The 24,457-nt window shown below is 37.5% G+C and overlaps 10 protein-coding genes across 10 annotated transcripts; 4 read left to right on the plus strand and 6 right to left on the minus strand.

Moving 5' to 3' along the window:
• Positions 1-1,488: 1,488 nt before the first annotated feature.
• Positions 1,489-3,625, minus strand: LOC140763372 (cyclin-D5-1-like). Its single transcript, XM_073101538.1, has 5 exons — positions 3,113-3,625; positions 2,937-3,023; positions 2,561-2,852; positions 2,349-2,482; positions 1,489-2,264 (listed from the first exon to the last, which is right to left on the minus strand). The coding sequence occupies exons 1-5, from the start codon at positions 3,383-3,385 to the stop codon at positions 2,100-2,102; spliced, it is 951 nt and encodes a 316-aa protein (XP_072957639.1). The 5' UTR covers positions 3,386-3,625; the 3' UTR covers positions 1,489-2,099.
• Positions 3,626-8,182: 4,557 nt separating this feature from the next.
• Positions 8,183-9,049, minus strand: LOC140763632 (uncharacterized). Its single transcript, XM_073101912.1, has one exon. The coding sequence runs from the start codon at positions 8,945-8,947 to the stop codon at positions 8,519-8,521; it is 429 nt and encodes a 142-aa protein (XP_072958013.1). The 5' UTR covers positions 8,948-9,049; the 3' UTR covers positions 8,183-8,518.
• A 761-nt stretch (positions 9,050-9,810) lies between these two features.
• On the plus strand, positions 9,811-10,562 carry LOC140763583 (uncharacterized). Its single transcript, XM_073101840.1, has one exon. It carries the CDS (start codon positions 9,886-9,888, stop codon positions 10,312-10,314), a length of 429 nt encoding a protein of 142 aa, XP_072957941.1. The 5' UTR covers positions 9,811-9,885; the 3' UTR covers positions 10,315-10,562.
• Positions 10,563-12,095: 1,533 nt separating this feature from the next.
• Positions 12,096-12,854, minus strand: LOC140763646 (uncharacterized). Its single transcript, XM_073101932.1, has one exon. It carries the CDS (start codon positions 12,757-12,759, stop codon positions 12,331-12,333), a length of 429 nt encoding a protein of 142 aa, XP_072958033.1. The 5' UTR covers positions 12,760-12,854; the 3' UTR covers positions 12,096-12,330.
• A 776-nt stretch (positions 12,855-13,630) lies between these two features.
• Positions 13,631-14,375, plus strand: LOC140763618 (uncharacterized). The gene has a single exon (XM_073101894.1). It carries the CDS (start codon positions 13,701-13,703, stop codon positions 14,127-14,129), a length of 429 nt encoding a protein of 142 aa, XP_072957995.1. The 5' UTR covers positions 13,631-13,700; the 3' UTR covers positions 14,130-14,375.
• A 2,267-nt stretch (positions 14,376-16,642) lies between these two features.
• LOC140763667 (uncharacterized) lies at positions 16,643-17,291 on the minus strand. Its single transcript, XM_073101953.1, has one exon. It carries the CDS (start codon positions 17,196-17,198, stop codon positions 16,770-16,772), a length of 429 nt encoding a protein of 142 aa, XP_072958054.1. The 5' UTR covers positions 17,199-17,291; the 3' UTR covers positions 16,643-16,769.
• An 814-nt stretch (positions 17,292-18,105) lies between these two features.
• On the plus strand, positions 18,106-18,534 carry LOC140762161 (uncharacterized). The gene has a single exon (XM_073099786.1). The coding sequence runs from the start codon at positions 18,106-18,108 to the stop codon at positions 18,532-18,534; it is 429 nt and encodes a 142-aa protein (XP_072955887.1).
• Positions 18,535-19,838: 1,304 nt separating this feature from the next.
• On the minus strand, positions 19,839-20,592 carry LOC140763188 (uncharacterized). Its single transcript, XM_073101271.1, has one exon. The coding sequence runs from the start codon at positions 20,463-20,465 to the stop codon at positions 20,037-20,039; it is 429 nt and encodes a 142-aa protein (XP_072957372.1). The 5' UTR covers positions 20,466-20,592; the 3' UTR covers positions 19,839-20,036.
• Positions 20,593-21,259: 667 nt separating this feature from the next.
• On the plus strand, positions 21,260-22,095 carry LOC140763187 (uncharacterized). The gene has a single exon (XM_073101270.1). It carries the CDS (start codon positions 21,402-21,404, stop codon positions 21,828-21,830), a length of 429 nt encoding a protein of 142 aa, XP_072957371.1. The 5' UTR covers positions 21,260-21,401; the 3' UTR covers positions 21,831-22,095.
• A 1,315-nt stretch (positions 22,096-23,410) lies between these two features.
• Positions 23,411-24,163, minus strand: LOC140763391 (uncharacterized). Its single transcript, XM_073101566.1, has one exon. The coding sequence runs from the start codon at positions 24,032-24,034 to the stop codon at positions 23,606-23,608; it is 429 nt and encodes a 142-aa protein (XP_072957667.1). The 5' UTR covers positions 24,035-24,163; the 3' UTR covers positions 23,411-23,605.
• Between the last annotated feature and the right edge of the window lie 294 nt (positions 24,164-24,457).

Consider the following 24,457-nt stretch of genomic DNA (forward strand, 5'->3'; position numbering starts at 1 on the left):
ATTTTCCTTGGCTTTAGCAGTCTTCATGGTGGGAAGAGATCCTTAGCCTGCAGTTAAGGGATGGCCACCAAATGAAGCAATCTTTTGTTTAGCCCAACATGCCCTTGTATGAATTCCAACTGCCAACCCTTTGCTTTAGTTTTTAATCCTCTCTCATGCTGCTTTGGTGCAGCCAACAAGAAGATACTACTAATTAACTTCTAGCTGCTTCTTCTTTAAACCAACAAATATGTACCAAAGCTCTTGTCTTCAAGTGTGTTTTTGACCAACAAATTTGGAGTATTTGATCAAACTAGATCTCTCACAAACTTATCTACTTAAATAGTTCTATCTTCCAAACTTATTATCTAAAAGATAGCTATTACCTGGGCCCACTAGAAAAACACTATAAATTCAGAGTTTACATAAGAAGTAAAATGCTAATCCTGTGGAGCTGATTCCATCAACATTTTGTATGGAAACTTATGTACAATTATATAAATATATCAAGAGACAGAAGGATGATAAGATTTGATTTGTATTTATTGTATCTAAAATCTGAATTTAATATTCTTCTCTAGCATATCTAATTATAATACGATAAACCTCTATAATTTATCTAACAGTAGATAAATACGAATCAAGAAATAATTTTCTCATTTCATTCTTAATACTCTTAGTAAGAATAAAACTCCGATAAAACTAACATTTTATATTTAGAATAAAACACTAAATTCTACGACTTCAGTATTTTTTTTTTCAGCTAAGACAATGAGTTAGACGGTCGAGGTGTCTAAAATAATTTCTTTTTTCTAATCTTAAGTTTGAGAAATGAATTACTTGGGTAAATAAGTTTGCAAACAAATAAGGCAGCTGGATATTATATGAGATCTTTTTGGGGCTGTGAAGGGTCCTCAGCATCACACTATCACATTGGATACTTCCTCTGTTCGACATGAAAAGGAAAAATAACAGCACACGCTCCAATAGGCAGAGGCTGCTTATAGGAAGACGAGTCGCAGCAGAGATGGCGGTGCTCAGTGGCCAGAAACTAGTACAAGCTGTGAGGGGGAGGGGGGATCCACTATTGTGCTAGTTATTACAGAAATGTTTTCAGAGTACCCGGACTTTAAGTTATATGTAATAAGATCCTCTGTCTTTTTAGCTTTCTCTACGATACTCATATCTCACTGCTCTAAGAAAGTTTAGTTTGGTATGAGGTTACATTATGGTCTAAAGTTAAGTGAAAATTAAAGGGGGGAAAACTATCAAATTACAAAGAGCTTAGCAAACAAAGAGACTATGGGTTCAGCTGGCCCATCAGACTTTTGCTAAAGTTGTCTTTCTTTTCAATAGTCAATGAATGAATTTGGGTTAGTGGGCAATTAGCCAATTAGTGCAAAAGAGAAAAAAAAAATCCACTCCTTGTTCTTTATAAATAGTTCCTAATTCCCATGTGTCTTGGATTTTGATTTGCTCACATACAAGTTTGTGGTGAATATGACATGGAAATGAGTAGAAACAAGTACTGGGTTGACATGCACAGAAAGTTTGATTCTGAGGGTACAAAGTAGGCCAAGATTTGACGACACCTTGAAAAGTAGGCACAAATGCAATCCAATTCCATTTCCAAAAATCGAATGAATCCAGAGACATCAATCAACCTCTACAGACACCAACCAATACAAGCAACACAAGTACGCTGCATCACACCACTACTCACTGCTTTATTGCAATCTTTTTCAATGCCTCAGAGAGGAAGCTCCACCAAAATGGACTCCAATTAAAGCCACATCAAAGAAACACATGCAGAACCAGTACAAAGAAATGGCAATTAACTAGCTTCCAACACTGTTTGCAAACGGTCCTTAGAGGCATCTTTGGCTCACCTCCCCCTAAGCTTTTGTTTTGCAGTCAGCCTTTTTCACTATTGAGTAAAAGTTCCACTCTTTAACCTTTCCACCTTTCACTTCTTTTTACACTATCTACCACAAAGCACCCAACACAATAAGACCCAAATCAGCAATTTGGCAGGAAAAAAAAATCAAACCAAGCTCCATAGACATTTAACAAAAAAAACAAAACAAAAAAACAAAAAACATGTCAAGAGTGAGTGCTTCTCAATGGAAATTTGGCAACTGTAATCTCCTCCTCTTATTGCCATTAGCAGTGAATGAGGTGGAATCCATAACCTCAATGGCATCATTAACACTTGGGCAATCTGCTGATAAGTCTGAAGAAGCTAATCTCTGATTCATTGCATTATAGCAGGCATACACATGCTCCTGAAAAGAAGAACACCAACAATAAAAACTTAATATCTTAGTAATTCCACAGTCAAAAAGATAACTTTGATTAAACTATTTCACCTTCTCCAGGGACCCACATAGTGAAAGAGTGCTAATCTTTGATTCTACTAATTCTTCTGTTAATCCTTCATTATATGCAGCTAATACAGCAGCTAATGCAATAGTAGATGGTCGTTGATCCATTACATTGATCGCTGCAATCAATAGAAATAGTTTCTATCATCAATAACATAAAAAAGTCTTAACATTCTTAATTAATGCTTATGACCAACCTTCACTAGTTGCAAAAATGTTTCTGAGAGATTTGTGCATCAGATCCTTTGATCCATCCTTGCACTTAAACTTAGACGTGAAGTAGTTTAGATACTCGAATGGCGTAATCGAGCTCATGCGCCATTCCAAAGTAGTCAGAACAAGAAGCTCCATTCTTTGTATTGCGTTGCAACTAAACTCATACTCCTCTACTTGGAACTCCGATAGCGACGGCGGTCTGCACTCTTCCATCTTCGCCGCCAACGATAAGCAAGCGATCGACAACAACCGAAATGCCCATAATTTCTCCTTCTGATTAATAACAAATAAAGTCGTTAGACAAAGAATAAGAGCACATAGAAGTTAGAACTTGGAAGAAGAACAACTTCTATTTACATCAATGCTTCGCCGCAGACAGAAACGATCGAAGTAGGTGACGGCTAGATAAGCAGTTCGGCAACTGAACCGGAAGTAGATTTTGTTCTGGTGATCAATCACAAAGCAAAAGTCAGTACTTTGAGGAGAACTATTGGCATTGGGGAAGAAAAAGGAGGCAAAATTATATGACTCACTTTGAGAATCCATTGAATGGCATCAGAACGAGAACATTTAAACCAGTCTTCTGATGTTATAGAAGAGTTATCGCAACAAGTAGAAGAAGAGCAACTGCTCTCTCTGGAGACCAACTTCTCTATGTATTCCTCTTCAATTTCCAAAAAGGAGGCATCTTTATGTATAAGAAAAAGTTCACGATCTCCATTATAGCCATCTTTGGCATCCAAATCAGCGCAGTCTTCGTGGCAGACGAGACTGGAGACGGAAATAGAGGAATCCGAGTCTTCCATTAGCCCTTGTTGGCGATGGTGCTGTTGTGATGTTGTTGGCGTTTTACTTGGTCTACTTGTGCGATGTAGAAGAAGAGGAGGAGACCTCCATAATACGTGGGAGGAAATCTTTGCCGGTGGCGGATGTTTTTGTGGCGCGCTTGGCTGCGGAGGCCACCAAATATAGCGGAGAAGGGGAGAGTTTTCTGGCGGAGTTTGGCGTCTACGGTTACAGAGAGAGAGAGAGAGAGAGAGAGAGAGAGAGAGAGAGAGGGCAGAGACAAGGCCAGAAGGGTCTTAACTCTTAAAGGTACTCTCTCATAAATTAAATGTTACAGTATTATTTTTTTCTTTTTCACTCTTTGGCAAAAACTAAACTCAAAGCCCCAGAAGTACACTTTGATGACGAGTAAGATCTTTTACGCCAACTTGTTGCACAGTAAGTAGATATCTATACCTACAACTAAAAAAAATTATAGAATCAGCTCTAATATTTGAAATAATTTAACAATACGATTCAAAGGCCAATGATGAGAATCTCTGGATTTAAAGAGAGTTTTTGGTCGGTCTTATATTTAGCTTTCAATTTTTTAAATAGTTGAATATTTTAAGATAAAATAAAGATGCATTACGACTTGCGGACTGCAGGAATACTGAGGGTTTGAATGAGTCTAAAGAGTATTACTAACATACAGTAGAATTTTAGCGAGCTTGATCAAAGTTGGATAGTACTGACGTGCTCGTACTGAGACATTAATGCGCATCCGAACAATGTGCTCGGACTAAATATGCATGAGCTCTTGGCTCATGCCAAGTTCTAACTTTTTCTATTTATTGGCTCGAAAATAAGGCTTAAACTTAGTTCAAACTTGAGTCGAGTCAAGACTTGGCTTGAACTCGAGCTGAATCCTTCGTCCAATAAATTGTATTCATTGTTTCAACATTCACCGTTATTCTTCATCTTATCTGTTTACTCATAATAGAGCGCCCAACCAAAATCCTAACACTATTTAGTGGGTTTATATCCAGCACATTGGATTCCAGCATCCACATGCAATTTACTTCTTCTTGACGGCACTAGACCCACATATCCACAACCATATTAATTAGGTACTTCATCATCAGATATGACTCCATTTGATACTGTGCAATGATATGCATAGTAACAAAAGTCTAAGACCTCTCATCTCATCCCCAGGAGCAAGTAGTGGAAGTCACCATCTTAACTTGAAGCCATTTCAATGGTGGGGGCTTTGGATAACCAAGCAGGAGCAAAAGAGAGAGAGAGAGAGAGAGAGAGAGAGAGAGAGAGAGCCCACCACAGCTATGACCATGGGTTGGAAGGGGGGGTGGACTGTGAACAGAGGTCTACTTGATTTGGGGAGCATGCTCTCTAATACCCAGCACAACCACTCCCATACGTTTCAAATCCGATACAAAACAAAGGCATTGAAATAGTGACAAATTATATGAAGACATGCATGTGTTTTTTATGGTTTTTGTATTAATGTGGAGTTGGGTCTGATCTTACAAGAGCCAATAATGATGGGCTCCATCCCTGGCTGCTTTTCATGGTGTTCTGCCAAGGGAAATAAAGCTGAGGGGCCAAATAAATGCAAAGGTTGCTATCATATATGGGATATATACCAGGATCTCTGTTCAGCTATCAAACCTCTATAGTTTTGACTGACTCCCATATAAGAAGAGATTCAAACCCTAGAGAAATTCTCATTTGGTTTTTATTCATAGATTTGCATTAGAATTCTTCCACAGCATTGAAGATTTTAAGTGCAGCAAAATGTATAAATACAATTAATAGCTGATATCGGCATCACTCTGTGATCAGGACCTGCAAGTTAGAGGGTAGTACCCACTTGAGGTTCTTTCTATGTAACCCTCTCACTCCTCCTCATTCTCTCTCATTCGTCATTATGAACTAAAGTGGGCCAAGATGTTTGGAGATATTAAGTTTACTTGTGACAAGAGATTATACCAGAAGCTATTTGTTACACCAGAAGAAAAATAAAAGTCAGACCTGACGAACGTCATAGCTTCGAAAGGAGGGAAAGGGACACAAACCCAACCGAGCCCTTCGCCCAAGTTTGCAAATATTTCCACAAGAGAAACAGTCTTGTAAAAGAAAGCAAGACAATCTTATGTCCTTCGCCTAACCGTGTGGAAAATGTCATACCAAAAGCCCAGAATCCCATTGAGTCCTCTCAGCACATTAGTAAGGTGGAAATAGTTTTGGTAGTGTCAAAGTGGCCCTTGTTGTCGAATGGAAGCGAGAGAGCAGGCCTAAGAGGTGATCGTTTGGTGGGATCCATTAGCCCCTGATTTTTACTTTCATTTTAATTTTTTTAAAAGATTCTGTAGACTGGGGATTCATTCGATATCAAACAGAAGGATCATACTAGCAGGTGAAACAGTCCATTCGGGCCAAACATATCAGACCAGAATTTTGAGTTCCAGTAAAGTTTGAAACGAAATATCGTAGTTATGACGGCGTGTCCTATCTATTTGAAGTGAAAGAATTCGATAGGTGCATATACCTATGTGTGGTTTAGATGAACTCGTCCGTTCGAAGACTTCTTTTCGCGGAACACTTTCTTCACTACTCTCCTACTCCAACTCTCATAATTCTCCACTAAATCTTGGCTTTCTTCACTACATCAAGCTCACCAACCCAAGCTTCAATTCCTATCATTGCCTCCTCTACGACTTCATCTCTTCCAGCAACTTCTGCTCTGGTGACCTCTCCAAAGTCTCCCTTCTACTTCACCACCCTCTAGAACCCAGTGCATCACTATGGAACCGACTCATACGTTTCTCGGCCGAATGCAATCCAAGCCTAGAGTTTTTTTGCTTTTTACTGCGCAATGCTTCTCCAAGGAATTTGCCCGGGCAAAGAAACACTTCATTTGGTTCTCTATTTTGGCATCTCTCTTCGTGAATCTTTCGGTATCCCTAGGATGGGGTTAGACATGATCATTAGGCCAGACCTGTTTAAACTCGATTTGAACCCGTCCGATTTAATTGGGCTAAGCTCAGGGGGATCCGAGCCCGTGATGGTAATGAGCGGCATAGGCTAAGCTTTTGCCCTCCCTGCACAGCTCGAAAGCTCAATCCACTATTTTCATCTATTGTCCGATCCATAATGTACGCATATTCCTATAAATTTTTTAATCCCACATTAGATATTTAGTAAATTATATATCAATATATAAATATATTTTCACGAAAGATAACTAAAACATCTTTATATAAGCTCATTAAACTCAGCCTAATAAGATATAATATGATTTATATTTAACCCATTATGTTAAACCTATTATATCCAACCTAAGCCCAATATCTAATGGGCTAGTGGGCAGTAACGGCTAGAATATTCTAGCCCGGTTCTAACCCGGATCGATCTAAGTAATTAATGAGTCGGACCGTGAACAAATATTTAAACCTCATTGGCTCGAAAAGCCTAGCCCAAACTCGGCCCGGCCCGCTTGATGATCACGTCTAGATATGGTCATCCACTACCAACTAATAGAGTAGGGCTTTGCTTCTGATATGCTTTTGTTATTGGTTTATTGAACTTTTTACTCAAAATATGACCGCTTGAGTGATGCTGAGTAGTTGTTGGATGAAATGCATAAGAGGGATGTGATTGCCCACATGGGTCAGGCTGCTGGTTGAAATTTTGAGCTAGGCTAGGCCGGCAAAGGTTTGGCCCATATCGCCTTTTATTGGCTGGGTTCAACCAAGCAATGGTGCCAACTAGGCTTAAGCGATGCTTTAGCCAATTCATTTTGGGCGGGTTTGTGCCTTGAACATGTTCGGTCAATTAATCACCTCTAAGGATAGTATAGAAGATAACCAAGCTTTTATATCAACTCAAGAGTTTGTCTCTAATTAGTATTATACTAGATGTATTAAAAAGATAACTAAATTATCTATAAGTTTGTCTCTAATAAAGATCTACAAATTCAACTCTAATTTAGTCAGATATATTAAAAAAAATATAGCAATAGTACATTATTCAAGACATATACGTTGGTTAAGTGATTAAAATTTAAAATGTCTTTCTATTTGTCATTATCTCTTGTAGCATTTATGCACTTCTTATATGCAACTACTTAAAAATCTCAATATAGAAAAACTAAGATGCCATTTTAAGTTAAGCAAACAAATATTAGATACTAAATGCCGTGCAGAGAACAAATTTTAATCTAAATGTAATGAGTATAAATTTATAGGGTTAAATATATTGTATCCCCATATACTTATGCCTAAAATTACTCTACTTGTACTTTAGAAAATCTCCAACCAGTTTATATACTTATGATTAAAATAAGACTGTTAGTTTTTCTGTATTATATCAAAATCTATATGTTTTCTCTAATCAATACGATAGGGACATTTTGATTATTTTGATATTATTTAGTTAAGTTTAATAAAAAAATTAACGGTTTTACTTTAGTCATACGTATAGAAATTAGTTTAAGACTTTTTAAAATACATAGGAGTAAAATAATTTTGGGTATAAATACATATAATAAAATGTATTTAATTCAAATTTATATCTTTTGCCTTGAAAAGATTTAAGTGGAGTAATTACTAGGAGGAGGAGTTCATGTCGTTGGGAGACGAAGTGGCCCGCCTTTTACCGGGCAAAGTCGAAACAAGCAAGCCCAATGGTTAGTTATGGATTGGTTCCCAATGTTTGACCACTCCGAGTCCAAGCAACACGAGCCAAGAGCGAGCCGCACATGGCCCACTCTTTTCGATCCGGTGCGTGCCCGACGATGCGCTTCGCCTCGTGAGTGCATCTTTCGCACTATCTCTCTCTCTCTCTCCTTTCCCTTGCTTTTGAATAGCCTTGCTTTCAAGCAAGCTTTTGCATGCATTCCAATGGCAGCGAGCAGAATCTTCTTTACGGGAGAAGGAGATGATCGAAACTTTTATGGCTAGAGCCCATAGGCCTAGGCCCAAACATGTAGCAGAGCGGTCAGGTTTGAACTCTCTTACGTACGTGTTAGAGTTGACATTTGGATTCACTGGGCTTTAGGATGGCCCAACCCAAACCATATATATATGGCAAATACTTCACAAAGTACATAACCAACTTCAACGCATAACATTCAAGTTTAAAACTACGGCTTACTCTTCGAGCTCGAAAGCAGACAGGTTGAAGCTATCAGAGAGCCCAGTGCCAGTCTTAAAGGTGATTTTCCCTGAGGTGGGGTTTTCAATGAATACTTCTACCACTGTGAGCCACAACATCATTTCTCTAGTCTTCACCCCAGTGATCTTCTTTAGCTTTCCCTTCTCGACAAAGGCAGTTACTTCGGGGGCGTACGACACCACCTGTTTGATTTTCTTGAATATGTGATCCTTCTTCTTCTTTTGGACAAACCATATGAATCCGGTCGTACGATTGTAGCCAAACTCTTCGATGTCCTCAAGAGGGAGAAGGCCTTTGGGAAGGTTGAGCTCTTCGAGCATTTTGATGGATTTGTTCTTGCAGAGGATGTCTCCTTGGAAGATCTCGGCACTCTCACGGTGATTGACAATAGCTTGGGATGCCATTGATATCTATCTAAGAAGAAGAGATTGAAGTTATTGTTAAGTAAAAAAGAATGACTTGAAACTTGAAAGATCGATTGGAGGCAGGAGGTGTTAACAAAATAATAAAACTTAGAACAGGCCTAAAGGTTCTGATGATGAAAGATTAGTAGTTATAGAGGGACTATATAAAGAGGGTGTTAGAGATTATTAAATATTTTAAAGGAATAGCAATGTGATGACTTCGGGTCGTTAGCTCATTTAATTGGACCAAACTTAGTCGTCCTTGACAAATTACACTAGGAGATATGTTGTTCTTCTGTGAGAACTTCATAAGTCATTATCTGCTGCGATATGTCCAAGTAAGATGGGTTTGAAACTTGGCTTATAATTAAAGAAGTCTTGTAAAGCCAGCGATGGTGTATATATTAAAGAGGTCTTAGAAGAAGACTACATATATAACAACTGATAAGAAGAACTGGATGGACCTTGGAATCATTTGCATGGAAAGTTGAGTTACAGCCGGAGCGTTTGACCGAGACCACTAAACTTCTTGGATCGAAGTATTGGGTACGGATATTGAGCATGACTTCGTTGATATCTCCGACCAAATCAGCTAGCAATCCAACACTAGCACTCGTTTGTGGACCCAAGACCATTTTCTCCATGAACTAGCAATTGATGAAACATTACAAATTATGGAGCACAAAACTTTGACCTGATGATAAAAAAAAAACTAACTCCTTTTTTCTTTGTTGGACTAGTTCAAGCAATTATATGCCCGGTCTCTATGATTGCACACAAAGTCATCTACCTTTCTGCATCATCCATCTATAAATACTCTCCTTCCTCCCAAGTGTTTCACATAGCTTACCACTAACTAATAGTTATCTCACCTGCATTTCTCTTAGTTCTACCACTTCCTCTCTTAATCTGTTTCTACGAAACATTTGAAATAACTAATGGCATCCCAAACTATTGCAAACTACCGTGAGGGTGCTGAGATCTTCAAAGGAGACAAGCTTTGCAAGAACAACTCCATCCAAATGCTTGAAGAGGTCGGACTTCCTAAGGGTTTACTCCCTCTCGAGGATATCGAGGAGTTCGGCTACAACCGTGAGGCCGGGTTCATATGGCTCATCCAAAAGAAGAAGAAGGACCACACGTTCAAAAAGATCAAGCAGATCGTTTCATATGCTCCCGAAGTCACGGCATTCGTCGAGAAGGGAAAACTGAAGAAGATCACCGGGGTGAAGACCAGAGAGATGATGCTGTGGCTCACTGTAGTGGAAGTTTACATTGAAGACCCTTCTTTGGGGAAGATCACTTTCAAAACCGGCACTGGGCTCTCGGATAGCTTCGTCATCTCTGCTTTCGAGCTGGAAGAGTAGTTAGACCTCACTGGAGAATTGAAAGATGAGATGAGTGAACGATATTGATTGGATAAATAAACATGTGTTATTCAAGCTAGGGTCTAGTTTTTAAGTTTATAGTCTATAGTCTCTTTTAGTATTTTACAATTAACATGTGTAATTTCTGGCCTTCAGGAAGTATATATATGCTTAGACTTGTATCTACTTTATATAGGAGCTTACTGGTCGAATAAGCAGCGTCATGGTCTCTTTTGTTAGTGTTTTAATTAATATATGTGATATCTTGCCTTCCAGTTATAATTTTTTTAGAGAGATATAACTCTACACATTCCTTATCTGCTTAGATTTATCTATTCCTGGATGGTTTCGTTAAGTTTATCTTACCACCATCACTAACATGCGCCAAGTGCAAATCATTCCAATTCAGACTTCACCTACTAATTGATGTACTAATTATAAAATGGTTTTTTGGATGCATGTCCATCAAATGCTCCTTGTTTGCTTGTATAGTCCTCCAAATTTCATAATTCATGAATAACTATATGTTAAAATCTTTAGCATTTAATAGATGAAATAACAAAGATATTCTTTTTTTGAAAGCAATGTAAGTTTATCCTTCAACTACTAAATGGATCAAAGTTTTAGCTATTGGTTAACTTTAATAGGTATCTTTGCAAAATAAATTTGTTAGGCTAATATTAGGTTTGAGGATGTCCCACACCAAAGGTCCTGAGGCCCTTATGGCTGGGCTTGGGTTTTGGCCAAGTTTGACATAGAGAGTCTGAGCAAAAAATAAAGCATCAAGCCTAGATGGGTTTAGTTTTAGATTTTCTCACCAATTTTGGGACATAATAAACAAAGAGCTTTTGGAGCTGTTTAATGCATTTTATTATGGAGACGGTATCCTTCAATGCTTGAATTATGCCATACTTTGCTTGATTCCAAAGAAAAGTCAACAAGTAATTTATGTCGAGTTACAAATAATGAACGAGAATCAATCTACTTCCACTAAATAGCTCATTAAGATTAGAAATTCGAGCAAGAGAAGGATTTCAATCAGTGACCATCCAAAGTATAATAAAAGTGACTGTTGAGAATCTTGTGATATGTTTGATAGTAAAATATATTGATCTAAAATGTTGATTGCATCCGTGATTTTTTTTCTTCTTATTTGTTGAGAGATGTTTTCTCATGTTAAGAAAATTATATATATATATACATTTGCCATGTTTCATATTCTGTTTTGGATTGGTATTTAAGTTTTCTACTCGGTTTCGATTTTCTAAGTTTAATTTGAATGTGATCTTCTTAACCTAGTAGGATTTGAATTTTCTAGATCTCCCTCAAATCTTTATGAACTTCTTTTGCAGTGATGAAAACCAAATGTATTCTTGGAAGTGGAGACTTGGCATAGACAGTGAGAATAGATTTTTGAAGTTTATAGGAACCCATGATGCATGCAAAGTAAGATTGACTCTAGGCCTGCGTTCATCAGGTGCAATTGCAAACAGGCATTGGTGGACAACTTTGGTAGTGATGAAGACCAATTCTAAGAAGAAACTTGGCATGAACAACAAGAGAAGGTTGTCGAAGAACGTGTGATGACAAACTAAATGGAAGGAGAATAGTAGAAGAAAAGTAATGGTGGAAAGATTGGTTACATTTCTACATAATTCTGTGTATTAAGATGTTATAGTTAAATGAGTCATTACATGATTACAATAAGGGAAAAAAATACAATAAGAATAAACTGAAATTATTATTGATAGATTTACACCAAATAGAAGAATTTTCTCCAAATGACCTCTTGACTTTTGAGAATATTCTAGTGTCAATCATGATAATATCTAATACAAATTATAATAATGTATACCATCATCTAGACGCTTATGGTAGATTTTTATCATACATTTTAACAATAATAAAGTGTAAAATCAACATCTATCTTATTGCCGGAACTATACTTAACATTTGAGCACACTATCATTAAATAGTCTAAAGTCCTCTATTATTATCTCAATAACAACATGCAATTTACTCTTCAAGCTCGAAAGCTGACACATTGAAGCTATCAGAGAGCCCAGTGCCAGTCTTAAAGGTGATCTTCCCTAAGGAGGGGTCTTGAATGAATACTTCTACCACCGTGAGCCACAACATCATCTCTCTAGTCTTCACCCCAGTGATCTTCTTCAGCTTTCCCTTCTCGACAAAGGCAGTCACCTCGGGAGAGTACGACACCACCTGTTTGATTTTCTTAAATGTGTGATCTTTCTTCTTCTTTTGAACAAACCATATGAACCCTGCTCCACGATTGTAGCCGAACTCCTCAATGTCCTCAAGAGGAAGGAGACCTTTGGGAAGGCTGAGCTCTTCGAGCATTTTGATGGACTTCTTCTTGCAGAGGATGTCTCCTTGGAAAATCTCGGCACCTTCACGGTGGTTGACAATAGTTTGGGATGCCATTGATCTCTGTCTAAGAAGGGAAGATTAATGATATTTTCAAAATAAGAAAGAAAGGCTTGAAAGACTGATTGGAAAAATGGGTGTTGAGATATAATATAAATAAAGCAAGCCTAAAGGTTGTGATGAGTGATTAGTGGTTATAGGAGGGACTATATAAAGAGGGTGGTGAACATTAATAAATAGTTTAAAGGAATAGCAATGTGATGACTTAGTATGTGTCTGGGCTCGTTAGCTCATTTAAATGGACCAAACTTAGTCATCCCTGACAAATTAGACTAGGAGATATGTTGTTCTTCTGCGAGAACTTGGTAAGTCGTCATTATCTGCTGCGATATGTCCAAGTAAGATGAAACTTGGCTTATAATTAAAGAGGTCTTCTAAAGCCAGCGACGGTGTGTATATTAAAGAGGTCTTAGAAGAAGACTACATATATAACAACTGATGAGAAGAACAGGATGGACCTTGGAATCATTTGAATTGAAGTAGATTACAACCGAAGAGTTTGACCGAGACCACTAAGACTTTTTGCATCGAAGTATTGGGTACGGATGTTGAGCATGGCTTCGTTGATCTCTCTGAGCAAGTCAGCTAGCATTCCAACACTAGCACTCGTTTGTGGACTTCTTCATGAACTAGCAATACATGAAACAAATTACAAATTATGGAGCACAAAACTTTGACCTGATGAGAAACAAAAAAAAAAAAAAAAAAACTAACTCCTTTGTTCTTTGCTGCATGGACTAGTTCAAGCAATTATTAGCCTGGTCTCTACGATTGCACACAAAGTCATCTACCTTCTGCACCATCCATCTATAAATACTCTCCTTCCTCCCAAGTGTTTCACATTGCTTACCACTAACTAATAGTTATCTCACCTACATTTCTCTTAGTTCTACCACTTCCTCTCTTAATCTGCTTCTACGAAACATTTGAAATAACTAATGGCATCCCAAACTATTGCAAACTACCGTGAGGGTGCTGAGATCTTCAAAGGAGACAAGCTTTGCAAGAACAACTCCATCCAAATGCTTGAAGAGGTCGGACTTCCTAAGGGTTTACTCCCTCTCGCGGATATCGAGGAGTTCGGCTACAACCGTGAGGCCGGGTTCATATGGCTCATCCAAAAGAAGAAGAAGGACCACACGTTCAAAAAGATCAAGCAGATCGTTTCATATGCTCCCGAAGTCACGGCATTCGTCGAGAAGGGAAAACTGAAGAAGATCACCGGGGTGAAGACCAGAGAGATGATGCTGTGGCTCACTGTAGTGGAAGTTTACATTGAAGACCCTTCTTTGGGGAAGATCACTTTCAAAACAGGCACTGGGCTCTCGGATAGCTTCGTCATCTCTGCCTTCGAGCTAGAAGAGTAGTTAGACGTCACTAAAGAACTCAAAGATGAGAGCAGTGAGCGATATTGATTGAATAAATAAATATTTGTTATTCAAGCTAGGGTCTAGTTTTTAAGTTTAGAAAGAGAGAAGTATGTCTTTGTAATAGTCTTTTTTTTAGCATTTTACAATTAACATGTGTGATTGTCTGGCCTTCAGGAAGTATATATGCTTAGACTTGTATCTACTTTATATAGGAACTTACTAGTCGAATAAGCAGTGTAATGATCTCTTTTATTAGTGTTTTAATTAATATATGTGGTATCTTGCCTTCCAGTTATAATTTTTTTAGACAGGTATAACTCTGCACATTCCTCATCTGCTTAGACTTCTATTCCTGGATGGTTTCAGTAAATTTATCTTACCACCATCACTAACAAGCGCCAAGTGCAAATTTTCATTCACATACAAATCATACCAATTTAGACTTCGTCTACTAATTGATGTACTAATTATAAAATTGTTTTTTAGATGCATGTCCATCGAATGCTCCTTGTTTTCTTGTATAGTCCTCCAAATTTCATAATTCATGAATAACTATATGTTAAAATCTTGAGCCTTTAATAGATGAAATAACAAAGATACTTGTTGTTTGAAAGCAATGTAAGTTTACCCTTCAACTACTAAATGGATCAAAAGTTTAACTATTGGTTAACTTTAATAGGTATCTTTGCGAAATAAATTTGTTAGGCTGATATTAGGTTAGCGGATGTACCATACCAAAGGCAGAGGACCGAGGCCCTTTATTGCTGGGCTTGGATTTTTGCCAAGTTTGACATTGAGAGTCTGAGCTTGGATTGAGGTTGGAGTAGAGCAAGGAAGATTAAAAGTAGCAGAAGGGAGAAGAGGATGAAGGAGATGAGCTAGCTTAGGAGAATAGGGGAGGAGGAAGGAGTAGAGAGATGGAAAGTTAGAGAAGAATTCTAGGAGAAAGGAGATAGGAGAGATTTGTTCTTGGACATGCGGATGATTCGACGGGTTCAGACCGGGATCCACATCTCTAAGCTTGGCTAAAAATTCTTGGACATGTGGACGATTCTACAGGTTCAGACTGGGATCCACATCTCTAAGCTGGGCTAAAAATTATCTTTCTTGGATATAGTTTGGGCATAAACATAATGTTGGTTACTATCAAGTTTATGAATGATGTGTATAAAAATTTAACTTATTAGACCAGCCAAAAGTGACTAACTTTTTTCTAGTATTTTTTTTGGATAACTATGAGAATAAGGGAGTGATCGAATGCCATATGGATAAAAAGACAGCCATGGAGAAGCCCACAGTCAAACCCATGGATTGGATCAAGTAATCCAGATCTAAGATTTCCTCTCGGATGTGGATGAAGTTGGAGCTTGATCAAAATCTGAAGACTGACTGTTGAGTCGATTAATCCCACGTTGGGCTGAGTTCACCAAAGGACGAAATCTTTAAAGAATATATGCCTCAAGCATCCGGGAGAATTTGGCAATCAGGAGAAGGCCGATAACAAGCCATTATATTGAGATGTTGTCTTAGGAGAGTCTCCGAAATACGAATTGACTCAAATTGTGAATTAATTAAACTTGTTGGAGGAAGAGTGACATTTGAAGAAAGAGGAATTGGTCATTGGGGAAGAATCAGTGTTGAAGCTGCATTAGCTTTATAAAGAAGAAAAGATAAGCTGGCAGTAGAGAGCTTGAGAATTGTGGCTGACTAAAGGGGATCTTAACACTTCTTATCTCCCTAAGAGGGCTAATGGTAGAAGAAGGAATAATATCTTTTCACTTCTTGTTAATGGGGAGCAATCAATAGATCCAATTTAGATTAGTAAATACATTAGTAATTATTAATGTTTGTGACATTGAGTAGTTGGAGGTTAAACACGACTAATAAAATATAAGAACAAAATAGAGTTAGTGTAACACTCGTTACTAAATACACGTGCCCCCCACGCGAGTAAAACCCACACAATTTTCACGTGACCAGTTAGTTAATATCTCAATATAATATATAAAAGAAAAGCTAATATTTTTATAATATAAAATAAGCTCGTAACATCAAAAGCTATAACAAATCAGAAATATATATCCAAAAATAGATGAATTGCCTACGCACGAACTAAAAGCCATATTATTTAATTTATAAAAATAAATAATTAAAAAAATTATGAAAATAATCTTCACAAACTTCTCCATGAATTTGGGCTATCTACGAATCTGGAAAATATTTCACCAAAATGTGATAAACATAAAGTCCAGTGAATATCCATTTATACAGTATAAAAATAGTTGAAAGATTGATTGCCTATTTATAATTAATTGAGGCCTTTAAAATAATGGAAAAATACAATAAGATAAATCAGAATTATCATTGATAGATTTTCACCAAATATAAGATTATTCTAAAAATGAATTCTTGACAATATTTTAAGAATATTCTAATATCAATTATGATATTATCTATTACCAATTATAATAATATATATCATAACCTAAACGATTAGGGTAGATTTTTACCATATATTCTAACATAAATAAAGTACAAAATCAACATCTTTCTTATTGTCGAAACATAACTTAACATTAGATTACACTATCATTAAACAGTCTAAAGTCCTCCATTATCCCAGCAACCACATGCAATTTACTCTTCAAGCTCAAAAGCCGAGACATTGAAGCTATCAGAGAGCCCAGTGCCAGTCTTAAAGGTGATCTTCCCTAAGGTGGGGTCTTGAATAAATACTTCCACCACCGTGAGCCACAACATCATCTCTCTAGTCTTTACTCCAGTGATCTTCTTCAGCTTTCCCTTTTCGACAAAGGCAGTCACCTCGGGGGCGTATGACACCACCTGTTTGATTTTCTTGAATGTGTGATCTTTCTTCTTCTTTTGGACAAACCATACAAATCCGGCTGTACGATTGTAGCCAAACTCTTCGATGTCCTCAAGAGGGAGGAGACCCTTAGGGAGGCTGAGCTCTTCCAGCATTTTGATAGACTTATTCTTGCAAAGGATGTCTCCTTGGAAGATCTCAGCACCCTCACGGTGGTTGATAATAGCTTGGGATGCCATTGATCTCTACCTAAGAAGAAGAGATCGAAGATAATTTTAAAATAAGAAAGAAAGGGTTAGATTGGAAATAGGGGTGTTGAGATATAATACAACTAAAACAAGCCTAAAAGGTTGTGATGAGAGATTAGTGATTATAGGAGGGACTATATAAAGAGGGTGGTGAAGATTAATAAATAGTTTAAAGGAATAGAAATGTGATGACTTAGTATGTGTGTGGGCTCGTTAGCTTATTTAATTGGACCAAACTTGGTCATCCCTGACAAATTAGACTAGGAGATATCGTTCTTCTGTGAGAACTTGGTAAGTCATTATCTGCTGAGATATGTCCAAGTAAGATGGGTTTGAAACTTCAGTGTATATATTAAAGAGGTCTTAGAAGAAGACTACATATATAACAAGTGATGAGAAGAACTGGATGGACCTTGGAATCATTTGAATCGAAGTTGAGTTGCAGAAGAAGAGTTTGACCGAGACCACTAAGACTTCTTGCATCGAAGTATTGGGTACGGATGTTGAGCATGGCTTCGTCGATATCTTCGACCAAGTCTGCAAGCAATCCAACACTAGCACTCGTTTGTGGACCCAAGACCAACTTCTCCTTGAACTAACAATTGATGAAACAAATTACAAATTATGGAGCACAAAACTTTGACCTGATGACAAAAAAGAAGAAGAAACTAACTCCATTCTTCTTTGCTGCATGGACTAGTTCAAGCAATTATATGCCTGGTCTCTACGATTGCACACAAAGTCATCTACCCTTCTGCACCATCCATCTATAAATACTCTCCTTCCTCCCAAGTGTTTCACATAGCTTACCACTAACTAACAGTTATCTCACCTGCATTTCTCTTAGTTCTACCACTTCCTCTCCTAATCTGTTTCTACAAAACATTTGAAATAACTAATGGCATCCCAAACTATTTCAAACTACCGTGAGGGTGCTGAGATCTTCAAAGGAGACAAGCTTTGCAAGAACAACTCCATCCAAATGCTTGAAGAGGTCGGACTTCCTAAGGGTTTACTCCCTCTGGAGGATATCGAGGAGTTCGGCTACAACCGTGAGGCCGGGTTCATATGGCTCATCCAAAAGAAGAAGAAGGACCACACGTTCAAAAAGATAAAGCAGATCGTTTCATATGCTCCCGAAGTCACGGCATTCGTCGAGAAGGGGAAACTAAAGAAGATCACCGGGGTGAGGACCAGGGAGATGATGCTCTGGCTCACCGTAGTGGAAGTTTACATTGAGGAACCTTCTTTGGGGAAGATCACTTTCAAAACAGGAACCGGGCTCTCGGATAGCTTCGTAATCTCTGCTTTCGAGTTGGACGCGTAGTTAGACTTCACTAGATAATTGAAAGATGAGATCAGTAAGAGTGTCTGGGATTTCCTTGTTTTTTATTTGAATATATAAACATGTGTTATTCAAGCTAGGGTCTAGTTTTTAAGTTTAGAAAGATTAAAAAGAAAATGTTATGTAATAGTCTCTTGTTATAGTGTTTTTTATATAATATATGTGATATCCGGCCTTCATGAAGTATGCTTAGACTTGTATTACTTCATGGTTTCGGTAAAATTTATCCTTTGACTAACTATTAGCTGCTAAATGGTGTGCCAACTTATTAAGGAACAGGCACTTTACCTAAAGCTATTTGTTGTGTCCTTCACCTTTTCTTTTTAAGGAATTTTACGTAATTTCCATTAAAAAGTTTCAAATTATCATAAATATTACTATATTATTCAAAATGTAATAATTAATTACCACCGAAAAAATTGAGTTCTTTCAAAAATAGCATTCTATAAGTTAAATTTAATTAATCATGATTAAAATCAGATTTAGATTTTTAGTGATTTGTAATTTTAATGGTAATTATAATATTGCAAATATGATATTATGAAAGTGTTCGGCCATAGTTACTGAAAAGTCTTCCGCTTGTTAATAGTGTTGTAGCTTATAGGGCCGCTGATGATCGGTCTAAGTTGAGTTGGGGCAAATTTATTAGGCTAACATCAAGCCTTGCTGTAGCCCACACCAAAGATAGTGGTTCTTACGGTTGGGCTTGTGTTTGGAAAAAAATTAAGGGTTAATTGTGCTGACACCCTCTAAACTATACTTAATTTTCACAGAGGCCATGTAAATATTTTTAGGTTACAATGGCACTCTTAAACTTTGGGGCAAAGTAAAATATGGGTAACGACAATAATGAAAAACACATAATGACTAACTATATCCCTAATTAATATATCATAATATTATTAATCTTTAAATAAAAATAAATTTAAATAGTAAATAATTTACTCTTTTCTCTATTTCTCCTTGTCATCTATCTTTCATACGCACTGGGCGGAGGGCGATGATAGCAAGCTCAAACGATATGAAGTTGATTAAATGATTGGAGCCAAACTGCCCAATGTCCCCAAGAGGGAGGAGATCCCTAGGAAGGTTTTCTTGAGCATTTGATGGACTTCTTCTTGCAGAGGATGTATCCTTGGAGGACCTAAGCACCCTCGCCATACTTGACAATAGCTTAAGATGCCATTGATGTTTCGTATTTTGTATGTAATTCGATCTTGCCAAATATAAAAGATATATAAATTAGCAGTACTAAGCAAGACCTTCTTAACAAAGAAAAACCAACCTTAGGACAATAGAGAAAAATTTATTAGGCAAAAATTAGAGTAACCCAGTACAAGAATTTCACTACAATAAACAATAGGAACAACACTTGTATAATCCAGTACAAGAATTTCAACACAATAAAACAATAGGAACACCACTTGTGCAAAGTTGTGGCCAATTTATAGATAAATGAGGCCATTGCAATAACCACATGCAATTTACTTTTCAAGCTCAAAAGCCGACAAGTTGAAGCTATCAGAGAGCCCAGTGCCGGTCTTAAAGGTGATCTTCCCTAAGGTGGGGTTTTCAATGAATACTTCGACCACTGTGAGCCACAACATCATCTCCCTAGTCTTCACCCCAGTGATCTTCTTCAGCTTTCCCTTTTCGACAAAGGCAGTCACCTCGGGGGCGTACGACACTACCTGTTTGATTTTCTTGAATGTGTGATCTTTCTTCTTCTTTTGAACAAACCATATGAATCCGGCTGCACGATTATAGCCAAACTCTTCGATGTCCTCAAGAGGGAGGAGACCCTTGGGAAGGCTGAGCTCTTCGAGCATTTCGATGGACTTATTCTTGCAGAGTATGTCTCCTTGGAAGATCTCGGCACCCTCACTGTGGTCAACAATAGCTTGGGATGCCATTGATCTCTACCTAAGAAGAAGAGAAGATAAATAAGAAAGAAAGGCTTGAAAGATGGATTGGAAATAGAGGTGTTGAGATATAATATAACTTAGACAAGCCTAAAGGTTGTGACAAGAGAGTAATGGTTATGGGAGGGACTATATAAAGAGGGTGGTGAAGATTAATAAGTAGTTTAAAGGAATAGCAATGTGATGACTTAGTATATGTCTGGGCTCGTTAGCTCATATAATTGGACCAAACTTGGTCATCCCTGACAAATTGGACTAAGAGATATGTTGTTCTTTTGTGAGAACTTGGTAAGTCATTATCTGCTGCGATATGTCCATGTAAGATGGGTTTAAAACTTGGCTTATAATTAAAAAGGTCTTCTAAAGCCAGAGCGGGTGTATATATTAAACAGGTCTTAGAAGAAGACTACATATATTACAACTGATGAGAAGATCTGGATGGACCTTGGAATCATTTGCATGGAAGTTTAGTTACAGCCGAAGAGTTTGACCGAGACCACTAAGACTTCTTGCATAGAAGTATTGGGTATGGATGTCGAGCATGGCTTCGTTGATATCTCTGACCAAGTCAGCTAGCAATCCAACACTAGCACTCGTTTGTGGACCCAAGACCAACTTCTCCATGAACTAGCAATTCATGAAACAAATTACAAATTATGGAGCACAATACTTTGACCTGATGAGGAAAAAAAAACTAACTCCATTGTTCTTTGCTGCATGGACTAGTTCAAGCAATTAATTATATGCCTGGTCTCTACGATTGCACACAAAGTCATCTACCTTCTGCACCATCCATCTATAAATACTCTCCTTCCTCCCAAGTGTTTCACATAGCTTACCACTAACTAACAGTTATCTCACCTGCATTTCTCTTAGTTCTACCACTTCCTCTCCTAATCTGTTTCTACAAAACATTTGAAAGAATTAATGGCATCCCAAACTATTGCAAACTACCGTGAGGGTGCTGAGATCTTCAAAGGAGACAAGCTTTGCAAGAAAAACTCCATCGAATTGCTCGGAGAGGTCGGACTTCCTAACGGTTTACTCCCTCTGGAGGATATCGAGGAGTTCGGCTACAACCGTGAGGCCGGGTTCATATGGCTCATCCAAAAGAAGAAGAAGGACCACACGTTCAAAAAGATCAAGCAGATCGTTTCATATGCTCCCGAAGTCACGGCATTCGTCGAGAAGGGGAAACTAAAGAAGATCACCGGGGTGAAGACCAGGGAGATGATGCTGTGGCTCACCGTCGTGGAAGTTTACATTGAGGACCCTTCTTTGGGGAAGATCACTTTCAAAACAGGAACTGGGCTCTCGGATAGCTTCGTAATCTCTGCTTTCGAGTTGGACGAGTAGTTATCGTAATCTCTGCTTTCGAGTTGGACGAGTAGTTATCGTAATCTCTGCTTTCCAGTTGGACGAGTAGTTAGACTTCACTGGAGAATTGAAAGATGAGATCAGGAAGTGTGTCAGGATTACCTTGTTTTTTATTTGAACAAATAAATCTGTGTTATTCAAGCTAGAGTCTAGTTTTTAAGTCTAGAAAGATTAAAAAGTTGTTATTGTAATAGTCTCTTGTAGTGTTTTTTATTTAATATATGTGATGTCCGGCCTTCAGGAAGTATGCTTAGACTTGTATTACTTCATGGTTTCCGTAAAATTTATCCTTTAACTAACTATTAGCTGCTAAATGGTGTGCCAACTTATTAAGGAACAGGCGATTGACCGAAAGCTATTTGTTGTGTCCGTCCTTTACCTTTTGTTTTTAAGGATTTTTACGTAATTGCCATTGAAAAAAGTTTCAAGTTATCATAAATATTACTATATTATTCAAAATATGATAACTAATTACTACCGAAATAATTGAGCTCTTTCAAAAATAACATTCTATTAGTTAAATTTAATTAATCATGATTAAAACCAGATTTAGATTTTAAAAATAACCATCTTGGCATTGTATAAATTGTTTTAAATGATCCAAAAGCTCTCCAATATACCCAATATGATAGTATAAGAAAAAATTATCTTCCTATATACGAGCCAAAAATTGTTAATTAATATTTTATACTCTAAACTTTAAGAGAAAATAATAATTTCGTGATTTGCATATGTTTGTAATTTTAAAATAGTAGAAAGATTTTAATGGTAATTATAACATTGCAAATATGATGTTATGAAAGTGTTCAACCACAGTTATTTAGATAATCTTTCATTTTAAGAAACTAGTTTGCTAATAGTGATGTAGCTTGTAGGCCACTAAAGGTCAGGCTAGTTTGAGTTCGGGCAAATTTATTAGGCTAACATCAGGTCTAGTCCTAGCCCACACCAAAAGCACGGCTCTTACGACCCACTTGTGTTTGAAAAAAATTAAGGGTTAATTATGCTGACACCCTCTAAATTATATTCGATTTTTACAGAGATCATCTAAATATAACTTTGGGGTAAAGTAAAATATAAGTGACCACTGTGACGGAAAACACATAATGACTAACTATATCCCTAATAATATATCACAATATTATTAATCTTTAAATAAAAATAAATTTAAATAGTAAATAATTTACTCTTTTCTCCATCTCCTCTTGTCTTCTATCTTCATACGCATTGGGCGGCACATAAGCAGGAGTGCGATGATAGCGAGCTCAAACCATATCAAGTTGATTAATTGCATGATTGGAGCCAAACTGCCCAATGTCGCCCAAGAGGGAGAAGATTCCTAGTTGAGCTCTTGAGTAATTGATGAACTTCTTGCAGAGGATGTATCCTTGGAGGATCTAAGCACCCTCACCATACTTGACAATAGCTTAAGATGCCATTGATGTTTCCAATTTTATGTCTGATTCGATCTTGCGAAATATAAAAGATATATAAAATAGCAGTAATAAGCAAGACAAAAATATTTAGAAAGAAGACCCTCTTAACAAAGAAAAACCATAGGACAATAGAGAAAAATCTATTAAGTAAAAATTAGAGTAACGCAGTAAAAAAAATTCACTACAATAAACAATTAGAACAACACTTGTATAACCCAGTACAAGAATTTCAACACAATAAAACAATAGGAACACCACTTGTGCAAAGTTGTGGCCAATTTATTGGTAAATGAGGCCATTGCAATAACCACATGCAATTTACTCTTCAAGCTCAAAAGCCGACAAGTTGAAGCTATCAGAGAGCCCAGTGCCGGTCTTAAAGGTGATCTTCCCTGAGGTGGGGTTTTCAATAAATACTTCCACCACTGTGAGCCACAACATCATCTCCCTAGTCTTCACCCCAGTGATCTTCTTCAGCTTTCCCTTTTCGACAAAGGCAGTCACTTCGGGGGCGTACGATACCACCTGTTTGATTTTCTTGAATGTGTGATCTTTCTTCTTCTTTTGGACAAACCATATGAACCCGGCTGCACGATTATAGCCAAACTCTTCGATGTCCTCAAGAGGGAGGAGACCCCTGGGAAGGTTGAGCTCTTCCAGCATTTTGATGGACTTGTTCTTGCAGAGGATGTCTCCTTGGAAGATCTCGGCACCCTCACGGTGGTTGACAATAGCTTGGGATGCCATTGGTCTCTACCTAAGAAGAAGAGAAGATAAATAAGAAAGAAAGGCTTGAAAGATCGATTGAAAATAGGGGTGTTGAGATATAATATAACTTAGACAAGCCTAAAGGTTGTGATGAGAGATTAGTGGTTATGGGAGGGACTATATAAAGAGGGTGGTGAAGATTAATAAATAGTTTAAATGAATAGCACTGTGATGACTTAGTATGTGTTTAGGCTCATTAGCTCATTTAATTGGACCAAACTTAGTCAGCCCTGACAAATTAGACTAGGAGATATGGTGTACTTCAGTGACTGTGAGTAACTTGGTAAGTCATTATCTGCTGCGATATATCCAAGTAAGACGCGTTTGAACTTTAGCCCATAATTAAAGGGGTCTTGAAAAGGCAGCACAGCCGGAGTGTTTGACCGAGACAACTAAGACCTT

This window comes from Typha angustifolia, chromosome 7 (assembly GCF_048772165.1).
Source record: "Typha angustifolia cultivar Huaian chromosome 7, ASM4877216v1, whole genome shotgun sequence".
Lineage (NCBI taxonomy): Eukaryota > Viridiplantae > Streptophyta > Magnoliopsida > Poales > Typhaceae > Typha > Typha angustifolia.

Excerpts from the sequence above, each read along its gene's own strand:
- LOC140763372 (XM_073101538.1), bottom strand. The coding sequence starts at position 3,385 with ATGGAAGACTCGGATTCCTCTATTTCCGTCTCCAGTCTCGTCTGCCAC. Across the intron at positions 3,024-3,112 it reads CCATTCAATGGATTCTCAAA|AACAAAATCTACTTCCGGTT; the intron begins GTGAGTCATATA and ends ATTGATCACCAG. Across the intron at positions 2,483-2,560 it reads CATTTTTGCAACTAGTGAAG|CGATCAATGTAATGGATCAA; the intron begins GTTGGTCATAAG and ends TATTGATTGCAG.
- LOC140763632 (XM_073101912.1), bottom strand. The coding sequence starts at position 8,947 with ATGGCATCCCAAGCTATTGTCAATCACCGTGAGAGTGCCGAGATCTTC.
- LOC140763583 (XM_073101840.1), top strand. The coding sequence starts at position 9,886 with ATGGCATCCCAAACTATTGCAAACTACCGTGAGGGTGCTGAGATCTTC.
- LOC140763646 (XM_073101932.1), bottom strand. The coding sequence starts at position 12,759 with ATGGCATCCCAAACTATTGTCAACCACCGTGAAGGTGCCGAGATTTTC.
- LOC140763618 (XM_073101894.1), top strand. The coding sequence starts at position 13,701 with ATGGCATCCCAAACTATTGCAAACTACCGTGAGGGTGCTGAGATCTTC.
- LOC140763667 (XM_073101953.1), bottom strand. The coding sequence starts at position 17,198 with ATGGCATCCCAAGCTATTATCAACCACCGTGAGGGTGCTGAGATCTTC.
- LOC140762161 (XM_073099786.1), top strand. The coding sequence starts at position 18,106 with ATGGCATCCCAAACTATTTCAAACTACCGTGAGGGTGCTGAGATCTTC.
- LOC140763188 (XM_073101271.1), bottom strand. The coding sequence starts at position 20,465 with ATGGCATCCCAAGCTATTGTTGACCACAGTGAGGGTGCCGAGATCTTC.
- LOC140763187 (XM_073101270.1), top strand. The coding sequence starts at position 21,402 with ATGGCATCCCAAACTATTGCAAACTACCGTGAGGGTGCTGAGATCTTC.
- LOC140763391 (XM_073101566.1), bottom strand. The coding sequence starts at position 24,034 with ATGGCATCCCAAGCTATTGTCAACCACCGTGAGGGTGCCGAGATCTTC.